Here is a 22,106-nt window from a genome sequence, read left to right as displayed (position 1 = left end):
TAAATCAGCCGCACTTATTAGAGTATTGAAATAAAATAAATAAAATGTTCAGTCGTAGCCAAAAGGCGAAATAACTTTATTCAAATACAAAAAATATAAAAAGAATCATAATAATAGTTTTATAATTTATAAAAATAAATATAGATTTAACCATGCGTCCGATTATTATTTACAGATCATTAAATAATAATAAAAAAAACTGGTCTGAATTGTAAATGCCCGTAATATATGCTGTACATTTTTTTTACTTATTTACGCGTTGCGGAAATGAACTCATATTTATCAGACAAGAGGTTTTTTTTATATTGCTTGTAATATATTTATAGTGTATTTTATTCTTTTATAAAATATTGAAATTTATTTATACATAAATATATAACTAATAATGACGATAATAAAATAATACAAGGTCATACAAGGCCATTGATTGTGCGCTTTGAAACCTTGAAACAAGCGTCAAGCTTGATCAGGCTGACAACATTGACAAATAAATGGAGCGTACCAGCATCAAGACGTTGACTATAAGGATAGCTGATTCGCAAGTAATCCAAGAGAGATAACAGCATCCAACAAGCGAAATCGAAATCTAACATAACTTTATTTAAGTAAGCATCATGCCGAGCTGGTTTAGGATGTCGAATATTAAGTAGAAAAATTCTATGCCTTGTCTTCTAAAGAACGACCGAGAAAAAAAAAGCAATACGTTCGAAATTCGATTGTATATTGTTCTTTTCCTATGGTGTTTGTTACCAGATCATTTTTCATGGTTGAACGTATTTCAAAATTTTTTATTCAAAAGCTGATGTCGTACCGTACCATTTACATTTTATCAAGATGCGTAGTATTTTTCAAGTTATCCCTTATAAACAAACACAAATATTTTGTTATAATGTGAAGCCATAAAAGCGTTTGTATGTATAAAACGAAATATTTATCTAAACATTTTCTTTTAGTTCCAACTCGCCTGTCATGAATGGAAGAGGACTTTGGTCGGTACGGTGCACAGCTTCGGGTACATGTGCGGACTTCTTATAGTCGGGCCGATGTCTGACAGGTAAAAGGTTTTAAATACTATGGATTTAAAATTGTGTGGTGACTAGATTTTTACTAAAACTCTTAAATTATTTTAGATTAAACTACCGTTGCTGTGTGGTTACGGCACATGGCGCGAACTCGTGGAGGCCTATGTCCAGCAGTGGACTGTATTAGGCTGAAGTGAGTGACCATTGGGGATAGCTAAAAAAGTGAATGTCAATAAATACATAAATAAATACATCACATACATAATATATACATACATTTAATATACACACGATTCTTTGTTTGTAAAACAGGAAACTTAATCCCGAGTAGAAATTTTTTCGTCTTCCTGAGAAGGACCGGACCAGGCATGCCTGATCAGGACTAGATAAGGCATGTAACGCAGATGATTGGTCTGGACCTGATCAGGATGAGATGAAATTTCCTGATCGGTTCCAGATCAGAAAATCTTATCTCATCCTGATCAGCCGGTTCGGTCCTTTTAAAAAACACGAATGTATATTCTTGAAAAAATTGTTTAGTAAAAAAAAGAAGCAAATTTATATTATAAATGTGTTACTCAACATAATTATTATCATATTTATTTCCGTTTATTTTTTCCAGTGTATTATATATTTATGTTTTTACTTTAAATATTATTTATTTTTATTTATTTTTGTTATTAATTAATTATTTTTATTAATTAAATTTTATTTATTAACTTCTACTAAGTAACTATTAATTAACTATTTCCTATTACTTACGAGTGCTCCACAGTGTAGAAATGGACTCCCTGCTAGACTGTCCTGATAATTGTATATATACTAAGTGCGCTTAAAAACTTTAATAGCGCGATTCAGGCTCAGTTCGCGTAATTTCTTTCAGGCTATCCTGATCCGGACCGGACCGGGTCCTGATCCAGTATGCCTTACTATACTTGATATATTTTACATCAGGCTATCCTGATCTGGACCGGACCGGGACCTGATCCATTATGCCTTACCATACTTGATTATATTTTACATCAGGCTATCCTGATCTGGACCGGACCGGGTCCTGATCCAGTATGCCTTACCATACTAGATTATATTTTACATCAGGCTATCCTTGTCTGGACCAGACCTGGTCCTGATAGAGCTTGCCGGACCTGGCATGCCTTATTCTGTCCTGATGCGGTCCAGATACATGATCTGGTTGAGCCTGACCTTTTTTCTAGTCGGGATGTATGTGTTATACAATCAAAATCAAAAATAGCTTCAATAGCATCTTCCATTCGTCATTTGACAAATTGAAATTCTTAAATATTTTTAAAAGTGAAGCTACAAATGGTTCAGAATGCCGATCCTGCAGAGACAAGCTGGAAAGAAACTCCTCAGTTACTTAATAAGTTTGCTTACCTGATAAAAAAAGTACCATCTCCGTTATGCATCATTAAACATGTAGCTCAAATTATGGTGGAATGTGTCCGAAACGAAGATATCAGAAATGATATGCTGTAAATAAACCAAAATTTTAAAGAACTTGGAGGCTGTAATTCAATTTTGGCTTATCCTCTCTCAGAACCAACTACACTATTGTACAAGATTTACTTATTTAGATGCATTGGTATGCGACGACGACTTCATTATTTTGAATTAAATAAAGAAAAAAATATATAGTTGTATGGCATTGATTAGGCATATATGTATATATCAAACGAAGTCTAGCAGTATGATAAAAACAAAAGTAATTGTAAACATCAAATAATATTTTACTACGAAAAGCATGTAAGGAATGTAAATGGATAAGCCAATCACAACACGAATGGATTACGTGAGAGATGATATGAATACCTCAGAACTTTTCAAGTGGTCAGACCGACACTTATAGTAGGGGTTAGAGGAACCCAAGCGACCGTTTGCTCATTTGGGACACTGTTGTCAACTTTTTTAAGTAAAGAATTATTTAACCTAACCGTTATTAACCCTGCGTTGATATGTGGAGATCCTGAATCAGAGGGAATTTTTTATAATGCTAGTTTGGATGCAGTTGACAACAGTTTTTTTTCTGGCCTTTAGTTAAAATTGCGACGTCAACAAAATAATAAACCGAAGTTTTATTAAAAGTAGAATAAATAATTAAATTTATATCTTTATGTGTGCACGTGTAAACTAGTGAACGACTGAATTAAATTGGATAATTTTTTTTTTTTTTATATGTCACTAGGTCGGCAAACAAGCTTACGGCTCACCTGATGGTAAGCGATTACCGTAGCCTATAGACACCTGCAACACCAGAAGCATCGCAAGCGCGTTGCCGACCCAATCCCCAATCCCCCAGGAGCTCTGGTCACCTTACTCACCAACAGGAACACAATACTGCTTGAAAACAGTATTATTTTGCTGTGATCTTCTGTAAGGTCGAGGTACTACCCCAGTCGGGCTGCTCCGTATTTTGAGCAGGAAATTCCTGCTGTGCCCTACCTCAGTTATTATTTTCTTATGTTTGTTGTCATGAGGAAAATTAAAATATTTAAAATTCGATATTATTATAAAAAAATAATAATATATAGCATATCATAATAATACGGTATATTATTAGTTATTTATTTATATAATAATAATAAATTTAGTTTAAAAAACGTTCATGAAGAAATATGGGACAATACAATTTTAGCTATGCAGTGATTACGACTAATGACTTTTAAATGTTTATGTATTTGTATCAAGGTTGGACAAGTTTTGTTCTAAGTGAAAGGGAATAGCTGTATAGCTTGTTGAATGTCTTGATCAGTTCTTACACGTACTTTAACGTTCAAGTAATTTTTAATTATATGAAAAATACTAGCTGTCATCTTATTGTTTCAGCTGCGACGTAGACATATATTGTATGTTCAAGTGTTTGCTGCTTACTTTAAATTTGCAATGGTTATTTATTTATATCAATTATACAACATATAATAAATAAGATAATAAAAGAGATAACACCTCGCCTTATTGCCTCCACTGGTGACAAGAGGGCTGGTGCATTTTTTGCCCAGAGAATCGGCATAGCGATTCAACGGGGAAATGCTGCCAGCATTCTTGGCACAATTCCACGCAGACATGATTTATACCAAAACTATCTGTAAATATTTAGTTCTTAAGTTGTGAATTGTAAATATGTATAATATTTTGTATAAATAAAGTTATATTTCATTATACAATATGTCAAATTGGTGTGCTTTACATATAAATATGCCTTATATAGGTATTTTACCTATTTTTTATTTTTAATAAGATAATATTACAGTGGCTTATTTTTTTCGCCAACAAATTCTACATGTGTCTGACCTCTGTGTGTATTTATATAGTTATGAATATTTCATTATTTCCTGTTTTTATTTTGTAGTTTAAGGTAATGAAACCGTTTGAGTTTTTGTTGTTGTCGATTAATTTGTAGATAGTCAAAGTAATGATTAAAATTACACAAATTTTATGTTATTTATAACAACATACTTTATGTAATTTTACCTTTGTAAATAAGTTTTTTTATAAAGTTTTATAAAAATATGTGTGTGATACACAGTTGATTTACAGCTTCAAACCTCGTATGTGGAGAAATAAATCTAAACCCAGCAGTTAAATGTTACAGGCTGATTTAGATCAAGTTCAATTCAGCATCATTATTCTTTATATTAAACTAGCTCTTACCCGCGGCTTCGTTCGTACTAAAAAGTATTCTATGTTACTTCTAATACCTCCAAAAATATGTGTACAAAGTTTCATGATGATCGATTAAGTAGTTTTAGCGTGAAAGCGTAACAAACAAACTTAAATTCACATTTATAATATTAACTAGCTAACTACGCAAACGTTGTTTTGCCATATATGTTATTAACCTCATTAACCCCCCCTCCCTTATAACTTAGGGGTATGAAAAATAAACGTTGGCCGATTCTCAGACCTACCCGATATGCACACAAAAATTTATAAAAATCGGTCCAGTCATTTCGGACGAGTGTGGTAACTAATATTGTGACATACACAATCATTTAATACTAAAATGAGCAACTTGTTTGTATTATAAATAACATCTGAGTTATATAGCTACATAATTTTTCACTAAATACACAATTACCTAAATACTCAATTACACTCAGACTCGAGGGAATTGAATCACAAAGCCCCCGGAACAGATAGCAGGGCTACTGAAAACTGCTCCAACTGCAAAGGGCTAGTAAATAGTAATAGTAATTAAATAATTCAATATAATAAAATAATCATTACCACTTATTTTAATTTAGAAAAATCAAATATAATTATGGAGATGTCATAAGTGATTACAGCTTCATCATTATCATTACAGCCTATACAGTCCACTGCTGGACATAGGCCTCCACAAGTTGACGCCAAAAATAACGTGAACTCATGTGTTTTGTGATTACAGCTTGATGATAAGTAAATATATACGGTGAAACCGCATACATACGGTCGTCTGATCCTACCAAATTCCTACGGTAAGCAACTTATTGCTTGTGTTATAGGTAGCGGCCGACTGATATAGCTATATTTTTTTTTTTTTTGATAAACATACATAGAATATGTATGTGTACACATATAAACAAATAAACTGCGCCAATGGACTAGTCAATTATGATGTTATGAAAATATAAGTACATAATGAAACATTGTAATACTTTATGAATAAATAAACGCCTGACACACAACGTTAACTACTATTAAATTTTATATCGACATCGATATGATATGTAAAACGTGTTATTTTCATATTTACTATGTTATTTGTTACTTTACAAGAAGAAACATACGGTGATAAGATAAAGCATTTTACAATTTGTATAATTTGAAATTTCTTAGAGTTATTTAATGAACAGGTTGTAACGAATTTTCCGACGGCTTGCACCCAACGGTCACAACAAGGATTTACTTCTATGTGGGGTGATTGAAAGCGTACAATACTTAATGTAAAGCCCAGATTGCGGCATACATTTATATTTTCTATACAAATGTTTTCTATTGGTGGGATCATACTTGCGATCGTCGGTGCTATCAACCGTTGCCGGTGTCACCAATGCTTCTTCCAACAGACATACACACGCACACACATATTTTCTAAAATGAACACACTTATTTATTGATTATTTCTAGTGTTGGACAAAACCAACTCGTTCTCAGATACCATTCCTCTTATTATTAAGAAGCTCTTTATATTTTGCACATGTTTTTTTGTATATATAAAATAGTTCAATTTTTTAACCCAAATACACGCACGTTTGTACATAGGCACGCAAATACGCATCCACGTACTCAAACACGAACACACAGAAATACGTAAAATACACGTTTTTTTTTCGAAATAAGCTCACGGCCATGTTAAGAACCTTTTCTAGTATAGATTAAAATAAATTAGAAATTAAAATAAATATATATTTACATACCAATCAATCTTCAAAATTTAATATGTATAATTTAAGATTTGCTTCGAAAACTTAAGACGCCCGTGACAGTAAAAAAGTTGGGTAGAAAGGAGTTATTTTGTAAATCCGTTCATTGTACAACATTAGGTTTACTTTTTATAGAGTCGGGAGGAAAACTGCAGTTGTTATTACGGGTATCTTGGGTGGATTCTTCGGGCTTTTGAGAAGTTTCTCGCCGTGGTACTGGTTCTACATCGCCATGGAGTTCTTAGAAGGTGCAATTGGAGACAGTTGTTCACCAATGTATGTCCTAGGTCAGTGCTGTAAACACTTATTTTCTAATTAAACGTAACTATGATATGAGCTGTTTTAGTCTCTTGAATGAAACACTTTAGTTTCAACTGAATGAACGCAGATTCAAATTAAATGCTTTTTTTAATATTTGTAACATTAAGAAAAACGTATATTACACTACATTTACTTGCAAAAGCCCCTTAGGCTTTTCCGAATAAGTGAACCAAAGTGATAAGTTAATTGAAAAATTTATTTCGTGTTCGGTAGTTAAGGAAATTATTGTAAGAAAATTACATGTTTTGAAAGATATTTTAAGACGTGTATGAAAGAATGTAGCAAAATTGAGATTAATACTTCTTGTTGGTAAATATTTAACACGACCGTGACATTGCTCATAGAGCCTTTCCTATACCACGCATATGTGTAATTAATAACATTTTAATTATTTCAATTAGCAGTTTGCGAAAATCTTGAAGTAAGTCAAGTCAGTAAGAAAAATGATGACTCGTTGTTGTAAACCAACTTTACAGACAACAATTTTTTAGTTAAGATTCTTTTGTAAAAATATTTGTATTTTTAATAAATAAAGTAAATAAAATAAACAATCGAAAAGCGTATTAATTTACAAGTATGGATTTATTGGTCCTTTGAGCCGAATTTAGGTAGCATGTTTTAAAAAGTATTGGTTCAATTAAAGGCTAGTAGTATAGTACAATATGTAACGATTACGTTGTTCCGTGTTTCTTCTTGATTATATCTCATTGTATGCAAATTTCAGTTAGATGTCTGTAGATTTTTTTAAACAAAAGGTTATATCGGAACTCAGTAGGGTTAAAAACGTATCGAGGTCATTCGTTCGGTAGATTTTACCACTCATATTTTTTCATATCTTATAGGAAAATCGATTGTTAAGGAGTAAACTCAAAAAAAGTCTATAACAATATCTTCATGTTTTTTCAGTTATTGAAATAGTATCAACCAAAAGAAGACTAATATTTTATATGATGTGCGGTTTTGGATACTGTTTTGGAGGCATAACATTAGCCTTCGTCGCGTGGATAACGCCGAACTGGAGATGGTTCTTAAGGGCGATATATATACCAGGATTTTTATTCTTTGTCTACAAATTTCTACTCGACGAGAGTCCAAGATGGCTTCTTATAAAGGGAAGAAAGAACGAAGCTGTGGCCGTTCTAGAAAAGGCTGCGAAGAAGAATAAGCTGACGATAGATGCAAATAGTTTCAATCAGTTATCCTGTGACGTCAGTCCAAATGTTCCTTTTAATGAATTGTTGAAGGACACGTTTAAATCTAGTCAATTGAGGATGAGATTTTTTGTTTGTTTAGTTTGGTGGACAGCATCCACCTTCATTATCTATGGAATGATAATAAACTCTGTAACTTTACAAGGGAATAAATATGTTAATTATGGCCTATCATCGCTCGTAGAAATTCCCGCATCTCTTATTGTTACTTACATTCTGACTCATTTTAAAAGAAAACTACCGTTGATGTTGTCATTCTTTACTGGAGCTGTTCTGTGTATAGCGCAACCATTTATACCGTTAGGTAAGAAAAAATAAAATAAAATGTCAATCTTGAAGTAGTTGTGAAAACTTTTTACAAAATAAATTCAAACTTATGTTTTTTGATGTAATGAATCAAAGACTGTAAAGTAAATCTTTGAAAAGAGAATAAAAATTTTAAAGTTGTACTAGAAAATTTTCCTTGTAAATGCAAAGGGTTTAATACTTTAATGAATATAGATGCCCTAATTAATTTACATTTTATATGGTTTAACACAAATGATAAAGTTACATACGTAGGTTTTTTAATTACATAACTTTTGTAATGCTACAAGCAATATCTGTTCTAGGTTTACCATGGCTATCGATCACATTCTACATGGTGGGAAGGATGATGAGTTCGTTCTTTTTCGCCATAACCTACATGTACACGTCTGAGCTGTTCCCGACGTACACACGGAATTCCATGCACGCTTTGTGCTCCTCAGTCGGCCGCGTGGGCGCCATCGTCGCACCGCAGACTCCGCTCCTGGTAAATGCGTTATGAAATATTTTGGATTCTATACGTTGTTCGTTTTATATACCATTGTCGGAATATCTTACCGAATGACGTTTTGATGTTTATTTTTGTGACAAATTTTATACACAACTACGAGTACTAATGTAGGAACACCAAATAGCCATTTCTAGTACATGCAAAGAAATTTTTTATATCAGATTCTAATACAGTAGAGTCAAATTAAAAAGAGTTTTTTTGTACATCTAAAATAATTTAAGTAACGATCTCAACATACTATTAATCCGTTCTCCGTGCATATGCCATGAATTGTTGCCATTTAATGCCATGAATTGTTTTTACAGAACGTGTATTGGTCTGGACTACCGTCCCTGGTCTTCGGTCTCGTGGCTGTATTCGCCGGTCTCACCACTTTCCTAGTTCCCGACGTATCAGATGATCTGCTACCAGACACCGTACTACAGGCTGAATCTCTGGGGAAATCAAAGATCCCTCCAAAAGACGCGGAGACCCATATCGAAAGAGATACCTCTAAACTATGAATAAATTATTAAAAAGGCATAAAATATGGTATTAAAATTTGAGTCATGATTTTTATCTCTTATAATTTGAAGAAATTTTGTGAGACTACATTTCAATTTTGTTTTGAATATTTGTGTAGTTTTACAGAACTGCAGTTGATAGAAAAATGAAGATGCCCCATTCACAAGAAAACAGCTTAACAAAAAAAGTCTTACTATCCCAAAATAAATTGACAGCTAAGTTTGCCCAATAGCTATAAAAGTAAATACAAAATTGAAGAAAACTTGTATACTTTTGAAGAATTTGCAATACATCGATATCTGAGAAGCGAACTAGAAGAAGAGGCAATCCTCAGTACTGACAGTTTTCCTTAATTGGCGATTCCTTGAGTCAGCATTAAGATAATAACAGGATATCACAATATTTTAAAGAATCGTACATTTAATTTCTTTTTAATTTTTTACTCCCATTTTATGTAATTTGATTCTCTAAGGATTCACATAAATAATTAGAAACTTGAGATCTAAAGAATTTAAAATAAAATCAAAAGCTCCCGTGATTTCAAATGATCCTTTATTTTACGGTCTTCTTTTAACTTTTTGTTTATATTAAAATATAAAACATTCAAAAGAGATTAATACTTTATTATAATAACGAATTTAATGATTATATACTGTTTCGTATTAACCTTTGCAAAAATGATTTAACTCTTTCTCCTTTTTTATACCTCGTTCTTTCAAAAAAAAAAAAAAAAAAAGGAAATTGTGGAAAAACAAGCGTACCGGTAAGATGTCTCGAACACCAGAAGCATCCCAAGCGTGTTGCTGACCTTACCCCCAATCCTCCCAGTAGCTCTGATCGCCTTACCACAGGAATATAACACTGTTTGGAAGCAGTATCATTTAGCTGTGATCTTCTGTAAGTTGAGGTATTTCCCCAGATGGGCTTCTCCAGATTTTGAGCAGAATATTTCCTGCTGGCCCAACCTAGACGGGTCCTGGAGTGGAGACCGCGTCTTGGTAAACGCAGTGTGGGACGTCCTCCGACCCGTTGGACCGACGATCTACGTAAGTTGCCGGTGTAGGCTGGATGAGGATTGCGGAAAACCGGGATGTTTGGCGCTAACTTGGGGAGGTCTATGTCCAGCAGTGGACTGCAATAGGCTGAGCTGACTGACTGACTGACTGACTGACTGTGCCCAACCTTAGTTTTAGTTGCTAAATTTCGACTTAATTGGTAACCTTTAAATTAGTTAGTTTTAATAATGGGACATATTTCTTTAATTTATTCATAGACATCTTTGTTGTTCACAAACATTGATTGACAAGAAGATAATGTGACAGATAAAAGAACAAATGTGCAAAAGGCAGCTTCATCAGTAAAACGGCGGTCTTTATATTATGATCTTAATAAGGAGCTATCACGAATAACAGCTATTGTAATACATAATTTAATATATATATACTACCTATATACAATTTCAATTTATTCCAAATATACGATTAAATTAAGCATATAATTGTTAAAAAAAATCATCGTGTAAGATCGCAAGAGTAGATTTGAAGTTAGTGGTTTAGGGCTCTTAAATTATTATATCTGATAGAAATATAAATAGCCAATTATTACGTTAAAAACTGGAAGAAATTTCGTCGCTCGTATTTTTTGCTAAAACGCTATGTGCTATGTATATTTCTTTTCCATACATTTATTTATTTTATTTATTTATTTATTTTTTTAGGACAACTTACAAAACATACACTAATACAGATTTTAAAAATAAATGTTTACAATAATTTGCTGAGTGTTGTTTTATTTACAAGTTGCCACGGCGTGGTTAAGGACAGTTCCATCTAAGTAGTAATTATTTTATTTATTTTAAATTTATATAAATGTAAAAAACAAAAACCTAAAAACTCCAAATAACTAATTCTTACATAAATTAAAATTTACAAAAAGATAGAAAGAAAAAAAAATACAATTTATCTATAAACAATAACAACTTAACGTTAACTATATTTTTTATTTTTTTTTTAAAGAGAAGAAATATACACACTCATACATATCATGAAAAACATACAGAACATGATCGATATTGAAAGACATAGTGATGCATTTAATGTCAAGATAGAGAAGTAAAGCTTGCAATAAGTTTATTTTTAAATTTTGGGAGGCTGTCTGAAAAAATATCCACATCAATGTCGTTGTTTTTTGTTATTCGGTTATACTGTTCAAATAATCTATTCATGGTAGCGTTCTGACCTAATTTTGTTTTTGAACGTTGAATCGAAAATGGAACGTATTTACTTGCACGGGGAAATCTGGTGGGCGCATTTATATATATTTTTTCTACAAGATCGGGGCTGTCCAACATACCGTTAACCAATCTATACAGCAAAACCTGATCTAATAAATGTCTCCGATCGAGCAAACTATTAAGTTTAAAATGTTGTAAACGACTATGATATGTCGGCAACTGTTTTACTTTATTACACTGATAAGAAAGGTGCCATAGAAAACGCTTTTGGACCCTTTCAATACGCTTTATATGTACCTCGTAGTGTGGTGACCAGATCTGAGCACAGTACTCCAAACCAGATCGAACCAGGGCCGCATAAAGGCTAATCTTGGTCTGCGGTTTTTTAAAACTTTTACTGTTCCTTATTACAAAACCCAGCATTTGAAACGCCTTAGTTGTTATTCTGTCAATGTGTGTGTGGAATCTAATTTTACTGTCCAAATTAACTCCCAAGTCTTTGACAGCAATCACCTCCCGCAACGTCTCATTATTGATAGTATAAGACTGCGAGTTCGGGTAAGTTCCACGTGAGAATCGTATATATTTGCATTTATCGATGTTCAGTTTCAAACCGTTTCTCTCACACCAGTCGACTAAGCTGTTTAAGTCCTCTTGTAGAAGGATAGTGTCATGTTGGTTTTTTATTTGTTTTGCAATTTTGAGATCGTCGGCGTAAAGAAAACATTTGCTGTGTTTAAATGTTCCTACAATATCGTTCACAAATATATTAAATAAAATAGGCCCCAGAACTGATCCTTGGGGAACACCTGATTGGGTTAAAAATGTTTGAGACGAGTATCCACTGACAACTACCCTAGAACTCCGATTGCTCAGATACGAGCGAAACCATTCCAACAAGTTACCTGCTATACCAAAGGTTGAAAGCTTGTGAAGAAGAATAACGTGGTCCACGGTATCGAATGCTTTGCTTACGTCTGTATAAATTGTGTCAACTGGGATATTAGAATCAACTGAATCGGTCAAAAAGGTCACAAATGAAGCAAGGTTGGTTGTTGTGGATCGAGCCTTGAAGAAACCAGACTGTTGTTCCGATATCATTTGTTTTATATGCCAGGAAAGTGTGGGTCTTATTAGTCTTTCAAATACTTTACCGAATACAGGTAAAATAGAAATAGGTCTATAATTTTTTATGCAAGCAATATCCTTATACATATAACTTATATGCTTAATAATGATATATGGCTTTTGGCTTTATTATATGTATACTGTATGGTACAGTATTGACCAATAATAACATGTAAAAGTAAATTAAAATCTATTACAATGAAAATTAATATACAAACGACAGAAACAAGATTATTTACATTCATAATATTGGCTCCCCGTCTTTAGCTGGATGTGGATATATAATTGCGACACGGTTGTGACTCAGTTTGCAATCGCTAGACTTATAACAACCGTACGAAGCGGATACGATACGACACATGTCGAAAGATTTATTTTTTTCTACATATTATATCACTAGCGTATTATTATTTTTGTGATGCAAATAGTCAAGTTTTCATCTCGCTCGCATTTCTCCGACTTGATTTGCATATATATTATTTTTGCCTAATTTTTTGTTCAATAATAACAAAATATAGCCTATATCACCCCAGAATAGTGTAGTTTCCCGTTCTCTCGGTGAGAACCCCACGTTGGACGGGATCCTATGGGTGCGTCGGATGGAGCAAGAAGCATTAATGTGGAGGTGGGGGGAGGACCTGGCGGAGCAGCCGTATGGCACACGCGTAACGGCTGCTTTGCGCCCGGTCCTTGAGCGGTGGATGCGCCGCAAGCGCAAGCCCCTCACCTTCCGTCTGACGCAGGTTCTCACCGGGCACGGCTGCTTTGGTGAATACTTGTGTCGGACGGTCCAAAAGGAGCCGACGACTGGATGTCACGATTGTGGCGCGGCGGTGGACTCTGCCCAGCACACCCTCGAGGTGTGCCCGAGATGGGCGGCACTGCGTCGCGATCTGACGACAGTTCTCGGAGGGGACTTGTCACTGCCTAGCGTCATCACCGCGATGCTCGGCGACGACAAGTCCTGGACGGCGATGGTCTCCTTCTGCGAGATAGTAATGTCCCAGAAGTGGAACGACGAGCGGATGAGAGAGGAGGCCACCGACGAGGCCTCCTTCCGCAGGAGACGAACGGGGGTGCGTAGGAGGCGCTACTTAATGCGCCTCCAGTAACGCCCCTGTGCTCGTGTCGGGCCGGGATGGGAACCCGGTCCTGCTAGACATGGCGTCGTCGGGATTATTCAGAGGTGAGCCGGATAGTCCCCATGGAGGAGAAGTCTGGCCTTTTCGCCGAAGCCAGCCGGTCGCTGGAGGGATCCTGTTGCCTGCAGATCCGGGACCCTCCAATTAAAGCGGCTGAAGGCTCCCGCAGAGGTTTGGTCGGTACTGCAGCCCCAAGTGCTGAAGCCGACATATGGTCTAGGATTGCCTACCCGGGCGTCCTGGATATCACCAGTAAATGGGTTCCCCTGCGATACCAAAAAAAAAAAGTGTAGTTTCCCGTTAGTGAAATAAATTTCATGATCGAATCAGTACTTGCGAAGATTACCGCATTATTATTATTAATTAATATTTATAAGTAATAATAATAATAATAATTATTATTAAGAGACAACAACTCACACCACTTCACCAAAGCGGCTGTTGCGTTGCTTATTATATCGATAATGACTCTTAAATACAAAGGATAAAACAAAAAATGTCGAAAGCAAAACACATTTCATTTGAATAAATCGTTGTTTGCTAAAAGTTTAATAACACTATTATATTAATATTTAAAGTTTTAATTAAATGTTCATAACAATAGCGCATTGTATCAATTTTAACGTGTACGATATTTTGCTGCTTGTCGCATCGTTACCGTTTCGTCTATACTCGTAGATAAGTGTACTTTGCTTTTGTAAGCTATTTTCAATTCGGCCCCGTTTGCACCTGTGGGTCTGCTTGCAATATTAATCTGCGCCGCGCCGCATTGCATGTGCTATTCAATACGAGTCATCGAATGGGGATTTGTGTTTAAACTGTTCGTAATTATTGTCCTTATGTTGAAGCAACTGTGGTATATTCGAAGCTTTGTAAGTAAATAATGTGTCAATGTTCTGTGATCGAGATGAATAGTAAACGAGCGTATGAAATCCTCAATAATTAGCTTCACAACTTAGTGATTGGAGTACAAATATTTTTTCGGCAGTTGATTATAATCGTCTAAACTAATTCAACAGGGAATGCTAACAGTATTCTCGCCAACATTCCACGTGGTCATTTATTGTTCGACAAATAAGTATAAATAAATATATATGTCAATTGTATATTAAATTTTGCGTTATACATAAGTAGAAACGTTTAACGTTGTTTTTTTCATTGATGTAAATATACACACAAAGGTATAATTTTTTTTTGTATTTAGAATTAGAACACCAATAAAATACTTCTTTATTAGAAGACATGAATTTAATTACTGAAAGTACAAATTAATCTTATTTTTAAAGCTAATTTTCTTAAGCGTTTGGGTTATTCTTCAGTTTTTTTATCTGATATGTTAGTGAGGGGATATGATCCGATCTTCTCAGCTTCCAACACATTATCTGGTAGAGGTTCGTTGTCAAGATCTGGGACTAGGAGGGTTGTCAGCCCTGCCACGATTGATATACTTCCAAAGAGTATTGTTGGAAGACTTTCCATGTATATTGTCTGAAAACGAACGATAAGTTTTAAAGAAAAATATAAAAGAAGAAAATATGATTAAGTGATTTTAGCTAGGTTTTTATAAACCTGTGCGCGCGTTGCTATGCTTTTTTTGTCGTACCAACTCAGAAACCTTTGTGGGCTCATGCAAAACACTTTAATGAAGATTATAACATGATCAAATGCATAGTTTACGATTCTATAAAAGACATATAGACAAACATTCATTTTTATAAATATAGATTTGTATGATGTTTAACATTACGACTACTAACAACTACCCGTTATATGCAGGCGGGATAAAATTATCCAATAGATTATTTTTTTAGTCTTTAAGTTTGTATAAATATTATATTTACTATAATATTTTGATATCTTATCTCTGTCTATTTTCGGGATGCCTGGGGTAAACTTGGTGAGGCGTATGTCCAGCAGTGGACTGCGATAGACTGAAATGACTGAATATCTTGAAATAAAGGAAATGAGAAATTCTTCAAGAAAGATAAGTCAAATAATTTCAGAATTGTATATTTAATAAACAAAAAAGAAAAATGTTTATAACTATAATACTTGTGCTAATTTAAATCAATACTATTATTGTATCAAAACAAAATGATTAAACAATTTATCGTCATAAATTAGAATAATTGTTATTATTTTGGAACATCAAAGGCTATTACAATTACCAGTAACGGCGTCATTGGGGCAACGATTGAACCAATTCTACCGATTGCGGAGCACAACGCGTGCATGGAATTCCTGGAATATGTTGGGAACAATTCCGAAGTGTAAATGTAGACTGTGCCGAACGTGAATGTGGACACGAATCGTCCGAGGAAGTAAACTCCCGTCGACAGCCACAGATATTCTGAAAGAAATTATTTCAAAAAAGTTTAAATGATTTGGTCTACCGGGCGAATTCACTTTCTATTACTTCTCAAAAATTTTCATGTCTTCACTCAAATTAAAAAAAAAAAAAAAATATCTGGTTGTCTGTAAAGTTGGTTTACGGACGATAGTTTAGCTTGACAACGTCATAACAAGACATCTCAGACGCCTAGGCTAATCGAGTCGTCACTGAGCGTAACGGGACAATGAGCGTAACGCAATTATCATCATCGATTTATTAAACGTAGTCACGTTAAAAATATAAATAAATTGTTATTAATTATAAAAAAATTTAAGTTTATTTATATTGTTATAATTAATAATACGTTACAGGATTTTACCACTTTAACTCTTGGTCATAATAATTGTGTATCATTTTTTGTATTTGCTCAAAACGTTTTATTTGTTGTCATGCTAACATGAGCTTAAAGACGAATATAGAATTTTAGAAATTCAGTAGACCGTGGATTATAAACTTACAATCAATTTAAAATTGATTCAAATGTTTAGGCGATCTCAGTTTTTATATTGTTAAAGATTAGTTTTAGATTTATTTTGTCACACCTGCAACTATTAATAATAAGTTAATGAATACTGTATCAGTAATATAAAATGATGATAGAATATCTATTTGTTTGCATTGTAGCTAAAATAGTTCTTATAATTTGCTTATTCAAATGATGATAATGATATTGTAGGGAAATCGAGCGAGTCACGGAAAAATTGTTTTTAAGATCGCTACTTCCTATGTGTAATTGATGAGTGTTGATTTTTATAAATTTAAATATGTTTTTTATTTTTTATTTTAGAATGTAACGCTTCTTTTTGCTTGCGGTGTTCTCCTTAAGAAATTGTGTCACTTAGGTATTTTATTTATTAAGATTAAGTTTACTTTAGTTAGTTTAAGTTTAATTAGTGTTAACAGTTACTGGTGACCCTAAATAAATAAATAAAATACATTGAAATTAAAGTATAATAGAAAAAGTCGAAATTATAACACCGTCATCCTCTTATATAAAAAAAAAAAAAACAAAAAAAAAAAAATGTGGAAACATTATTGTTATTTGATGAATAGAAATTATTTAAAATATTTTCTTATTACGATACTAAGCACCAGGAGTTTAATTTTTATGCCCGCGACATCGTCCGCGTGGAATTTAACAAAAAAGTTAATCTTTAGTTCGCAGAGTTATAAAATAAATAATTTTCTAAATTAAATTAGTCTAAGTTACTCTTTACTACATCTGCTATCTGCCAGTGAAAGTCCCTTCTAAATCGGTCGAGCCGTTACAGAGATTAGCCGGAACAAACAGACAGATAGACGAAAATTGTATATACATAAATATGCATTTAGTAAAAAGCGGTTATTTTACTATTGCAAACAGACACTCCAATTTTATTTATTACATGTAGTAGATACATGAAATTCCTAGATCTTGATCTCTTACATATCCCAAAAAAGTACCTAACTACTTTAGCTAAGACTAGTTTCATCCAGATAAAAAGCGTGCTAACAAAACGGCTAAGTAAAACTGTTTTAAACTTCTTATAAACTTCTTCGTTATAACTATAAACTTTTTCGAACCTAGATGTCGGTTCAGATTAGTTTCTTACCAAATATATGTTTATGGACCAAGTGATTAGTAGCGCATTATAAAAAATATTAATTATGTTACATAATTTATCAATTACGAAGGATTTTTGGAATGTGATACCGACATTAAAAAAAAGTTTGGAATGAATTATTATTCTTTAATCGTAAAATTGTATATCTATTGTCTCGACGACGCGTTGGTACAGCGGTCACAGCACTGGCTGTTGCGCTAGCAGTCGCGGGTTCGATCCCCGCTCAGTTCAAATATTTGTATTGGCCTTATATATGTTTGTCGTGGCCTGGACGTTTGTGCTTGTGTATTTTGTGTTTCCGGATCTCCGATACAGGAAAATGTCCTACCGTGGGGCGTTGAGTGTGATGCGTTTATTATTGTTATTGTTTTCTAAAATATTATGAAAAATAAATGTCTTACATACCTCTAGGTACTAACGGATGAAGTAAACAAAGCACTCCAGCCGTCAAGAACGATATAAGCAAGGGCTTCTTTCTTTTGAAACGTTTTAAAATAAACACCATCGCAACACTGGCTGGTATATCAGATAGAGACATTATAGCGAAGTTCAAGTACTTATTACCGGCCAAGGAGTCAATATTGACGACCAACCCAAACGATATAAACGTACAAGACGTCCACCAAATCAAGCAAGTCAGAAATCGCTTAATTACTATTTTTGACTTTAAAGTTGACAACAAAGCACTGTTCGTCCCATTATCTTCACAACGTATATTAACGAGCAATTTTTCATCCAATTTTGTTTTGTTTATTTTTGCAATTTTAAGAAGCAACTTCGTAGCTTGCTCCTTTTTTCCTTTACTTAGTAACCATCGCACGCTCTCGTCCATGACAAAGTAGTATAATATGAAAAGCAAGGACGGTGCATAAATCACTTGGACGAAGTCTCTCCAGTAAGGTACTATGTATGCAGCTAGAGAAAATAATACTCCGCCCAAAGCGGCCATCACGCAGAAGAATATTTGCTGGTGCAGTCTGTAGTCGCCGTGGACGAGTTCGACACCTGGAAGACAATGGTTTTATGTCTATTTTTGGAACTTTAATTAATCAAAGGACAATTGATTTTCAATTAACTTATATTTAAGTATATTGGTTAAGTTTATATGATGAATTAAAATGGGTATCAACATTTTTTCGTGCACTGTTTTGTTTATGGGTTTCTGTATCAAGACCACAAGAATTACGTTACTAACATTTCCAAAAACAAAATCCAATTAAAAAAAACTCGGAATCTTAATAAGAACAATTCTCAAAATTTTATATTTATTAATTAAAATAAATGACCTAGTATAAAAGCTGGCGAACAATTTTCTCCGAAGGTTGCTTCGAACCATTCAAGGACGATATACGATAAATATGTAGTTGCAAAACTTTTGCTGATGCCAAACAAAGCGGCTGCTAGACCGGCAATTATGATAGCTGCTTTTCGACCAATCCTGAAAAAGAGAATCACTTACATAATATTTCTATTATACCAAAATAAATCCAGTCGATTTCATATAAATCTTCGCGTGCTATTTAAAGATTCTGAAATATATACTTTAGATTACATTGTTGATCAAGGGCATCTACAAAAGAGTAAGAAAACAGTTTTGATTAATCTTTCTCAAATAAAAATCAATGAGTTTGTGATTGATCATCAATGTTAGTTATGCCTTTCTCGATCAGGTCTATCTAAAATAAAAATGTTTTTTAAATAATTTAGGTAGCTCTTGAGATTTGCAAACACACTATACCTATGCATACGTATGTGTACAATTATCGTTTAGTTTTCGAAAGCTGAAATACCGAGCGTACAGATACTGCATATACCTAATGCATATATCAATTTATGTTGAAGAAGAGATAGTAGGATATCCTGCTCAAAATCTGGAGGTCTAGGTGTGGAGACGTACCTTAACCTTATATTAGATCATAGCTACCTGATACTGCTCTCAAGTAATGTTGGGTTCCTGTGTTTAGTAAGTGGGTCAGAGCTCTTGGCGTGGGTCAGAAGTAGGATCGGCAACGTGTTTGCGTTGTTTCGAGTGTAGCAGGAATTTATAGGCTACAATAACCATTTACTATCAGGTGGGTCTTACGATCGTTTGCCGACGAATTCGTATAAAAAAATCTCATAATATTATCTCTTATAATTAGGCGATATTAACGTACCTATCAGATAGAATTCCTTGAAAGAATAGTCCACACATAAGTCCTATGCTATGAACCGTTCCTACAAATGTACGCTTCCAATCTTGACACGCCAGATTAAACTGAAATTAATAATGAAACAATGATTGATTCAAATTTTGAATTGAATACAAATGAAATATTTAACTTATTATACAAGTTTCGTATCATAAATTAATTAATTAAATTTTGCTATAAACTGTATATCATTTTAAAATATGTTAAATATTTTTATTTTATAACATGAATATGATATTAAAGTGATAAAATTTACAATTAAAATACGTTTTTGTACGAGGTAATTTCTCCAGTAAGCCTTTTGCGAAGTGTAACCCTACCTCAGCGACGAAACTATCCTTTTTCTTGTAAATCCATTCATTGCAAGGCTCAACGCTTGAAATATTGAAACTGTTCGGGCTACATTCTTCTGAGTCTGAGGTGTATTTATAACAGCCCCGTGAATTATGGGGCGTCGTGAAATTGTACGGTGACTCGAAAACTTTGATTTGTGACTCGCATTGTTCAATTTTGCACCTGTAAATACTTGTCTGTAATGTCTTAATACCTATAGTTATGATCTATGAATCTAAAACATTTCAATATATGTGTGTGTGTGTAGCGTCAAAATAAAAATTCATTTTAATCCAGTTTCGGTTAGCAACATGAAGCTCTTTTTTCATTTTATGTATCAATGTCTATGTTTTTGATAACAGTTGATTTATACACACATTCACACATACACACACACACACACACACACACACACATACATACATATACATACACACAACACAGACACAAAAACACTCAATTTACGAGCGGAAAGCAAGATCAGCTGCATACCATATTGTTGTACTGTATTGTATGCAGCAAACTTGTTCTATATATGTATTGTCATTAATTACCACTATTTAGTGAAAAAAAGAATATATTAATATCCGAACACCATTTTTAGGGTCTGTGGATAAGCGTGTAAGTCCTGACACACTATTTTTCTTTCGCTCCCCGGATACTTGTATTTTGTCTCTAATAAATAAACTTTAAAATAATGGTATCAGTAATATGTCTAATATATAAAATTCTCGTGTCTAAGTGGTTGTAGTTAAACTCCTCCGAAACGGCTTGACCGATTCTCAAGAAATTTTGTGTGCATATCGGGTAGGTCTGAGAATCGAACAACATCTATTTTTCATACCCCTAAGTTATAAGGGGGGGGGGTTAAGAGGGTTAGTAAAATATTATGAAATTTTGTGTGCATATCGGATAGGTCTGAGAATGGCCAAAATCTATTTTTCATTCCCCTAAGTTATAAGGGGGGGGGGGGTTGAGAAGGTTAATAAAATATATGGCAAAACAACGTTTGCGGGGTCAGCTAGCATATATATATATAATGCTATAAAATTGTATTAAAGACACATTTAATTACCTGTATGGAGTCTCCTCAGCAACCATAACGTAATTAATACAGTGCATGCCATTATTGAAAAACGCAAAACTAATTAAAATCATTGCTTGTATATTATAACGACTAAATCCACCAAACTTTTCCAGAACTACATCTAAATGAACACTTTCACCTTCGTTTGAGGCCATCTTCTGTTATATTTCACTACAAGATTAAAAAGTAACCTCGTGTAATATTCCTTGTATTTTCCTTTCCCAATATGTACCCTGGGTACAAAATCCTCATCAGGACATGGAGAGTAAACGCTTCACACTCAAATATAATTCATTAACTTATATTTGAGCTCATAGCTCTAATCAGTAAAAAAGAATCTAACATCTTCAAATAAACTTTCAAGATTCGGTTTCAGGACCACGAACTGGGTGCCAAGAAAGACACAAGGCGGTATCGATGTCTTAAATTTAGGCTTTGTACAGACTAAGCGTCGCTCCTTACAGCTTACGCGTTGTCAAATACGCTTGAATTGACACCTACCTACTGAACATACCCGTTCAATATAATTATGTCCCTGGCTACATTAACTACTCATATAAATGAAACCTGTACCTGTTGTTCTTCAAATACCTGTTCAACTTATCTACACTATGCGTACAGACATACATATATTGAAACCCTTACCTGTTAAGCATATGTATTCAATTTTTTTAACCTTCATACCAAGATAAGGCGT

At 33.8% G+C, this 22,106-nt stretch overlaps 2 protein-coding genes across 2 annotated transcripts; one reads left to right on the top strand and one right to left on the bottom strand.

Annotated features, from left to right (window-relative positions):
* Positions 1–491: 491 nt before the first annotated feature.
* Positions 492–10,755, top strand: LOC123670457 (solute carrier family 22 member 3-like). The gene is made up of 7 exons (XM_045603951.1): positions 492–542; positions 954–1,054; positions 6,581–6,732; positions 7,673–8,281; positions 8,589–8,770; positions 9,100–10,271; positions 10,486–10,755. Exons 1-6 carry the CDS (start codon positions 492–494, stop codon positions 9,295–9,297), a joined length of 1,293 nt encoding a protein of 430 aa, XP_045459907.1. The 3' UTR covers positions 9,298–10,271; positions 10,486–10,755.
* Positions 10,756–15,030: 4,275 nt separating this feature from the next.
* Positions 15,031–21,564, bottom strand: LOC123670456 (solute carrier family 22 member 3-like). Its single transcript, XM_045603950.1, has 7 exons — positions 21,398–21,564; positions 20,310–20,505; positions 19,954–20,054; positions 19,084–19,235; positions 18,203–18,802; positions 15,970–16,151; positions 15,031–15,289 (listed from the first exon to the last, which is right to left on the bottom strand). The coding sequence occupies exons 1-7, from the start codon at positions 21,562–21,564 to the stop codon at positions 15,110–15,112; spliced, it is 1,578 nt and encodes a 525-aa protein (XP_045459906.1). The 3' UTR covers positions 15,031–15,109.
* Positions 21,565–22,106: the final 542 nt, after the last annotated feature.

This window comes from Melitaea cinxia, chromosome 4 (genome assembly GCF_905220565.1).
Source record: "Melitaea cinxia chromosome 4, ilMelCinx1.1, whole genome shotgun sequence".
Classification (NCBI taxonomy): domain Eukaryota; kingdom Metazoa; phylum Arthropoda; class Insecta; order Lepidoptera; family Nymphalidae; genus Melitaea; species Melitaea cinxia.
The sequence above is the reverse complement of the archived record's forward strand: the minus strand, read 5'-3'. Positions and strand labels throughout refer to the sequence as shown.

Excerpts from the sequence above, each read along its gene's own strand:
- LOC123670456 (XM_045603950.1), bottom strand. The coding sequence starts at position 21,564 with ATGGCCTCAAACGAAGGTGAAAGTGTTCATTTAGATGTAGTTCTGGAA. Across the intron at positions 20,055-20,309 it reads AGGATAGTTTCGTCGCTGAG|TTTAATCTGGCGTGTCAAGA; the intron begins GTAGGGTTACAC and ends TATTAATTTCAG. Across the intron at positions 15,290-15,969 it reads CCCCAATGACGCCGTTACTG|ACAATATACATGGAAAGTCT; the intron begins GTAATTGTAATA and ends GTTCGTTTTCAG.
- LOC123670457 (XM_045603951.1), top strand. The coding sequence starts at position 492 with ATGGAGCGTACCAGCATCAAGACGTTGACTATAAGGATAGCTGATTCG. Across the intron at positions 543-953 it reads TAAGGATAGCTGATTCGCAA|TTCCAACTCGCCTGTCATGA; the intron begins GTAATCCAAGAG and ends ATTTTCTTTTAG. Across the intron at positions 8,771-9,099 it reads CACCGCAGACTCCGCTCCTG|AACGTGTATTGGTCTGGACT; the intron begins GTAAATGCGTTA and ends TTGTTTTTACAG.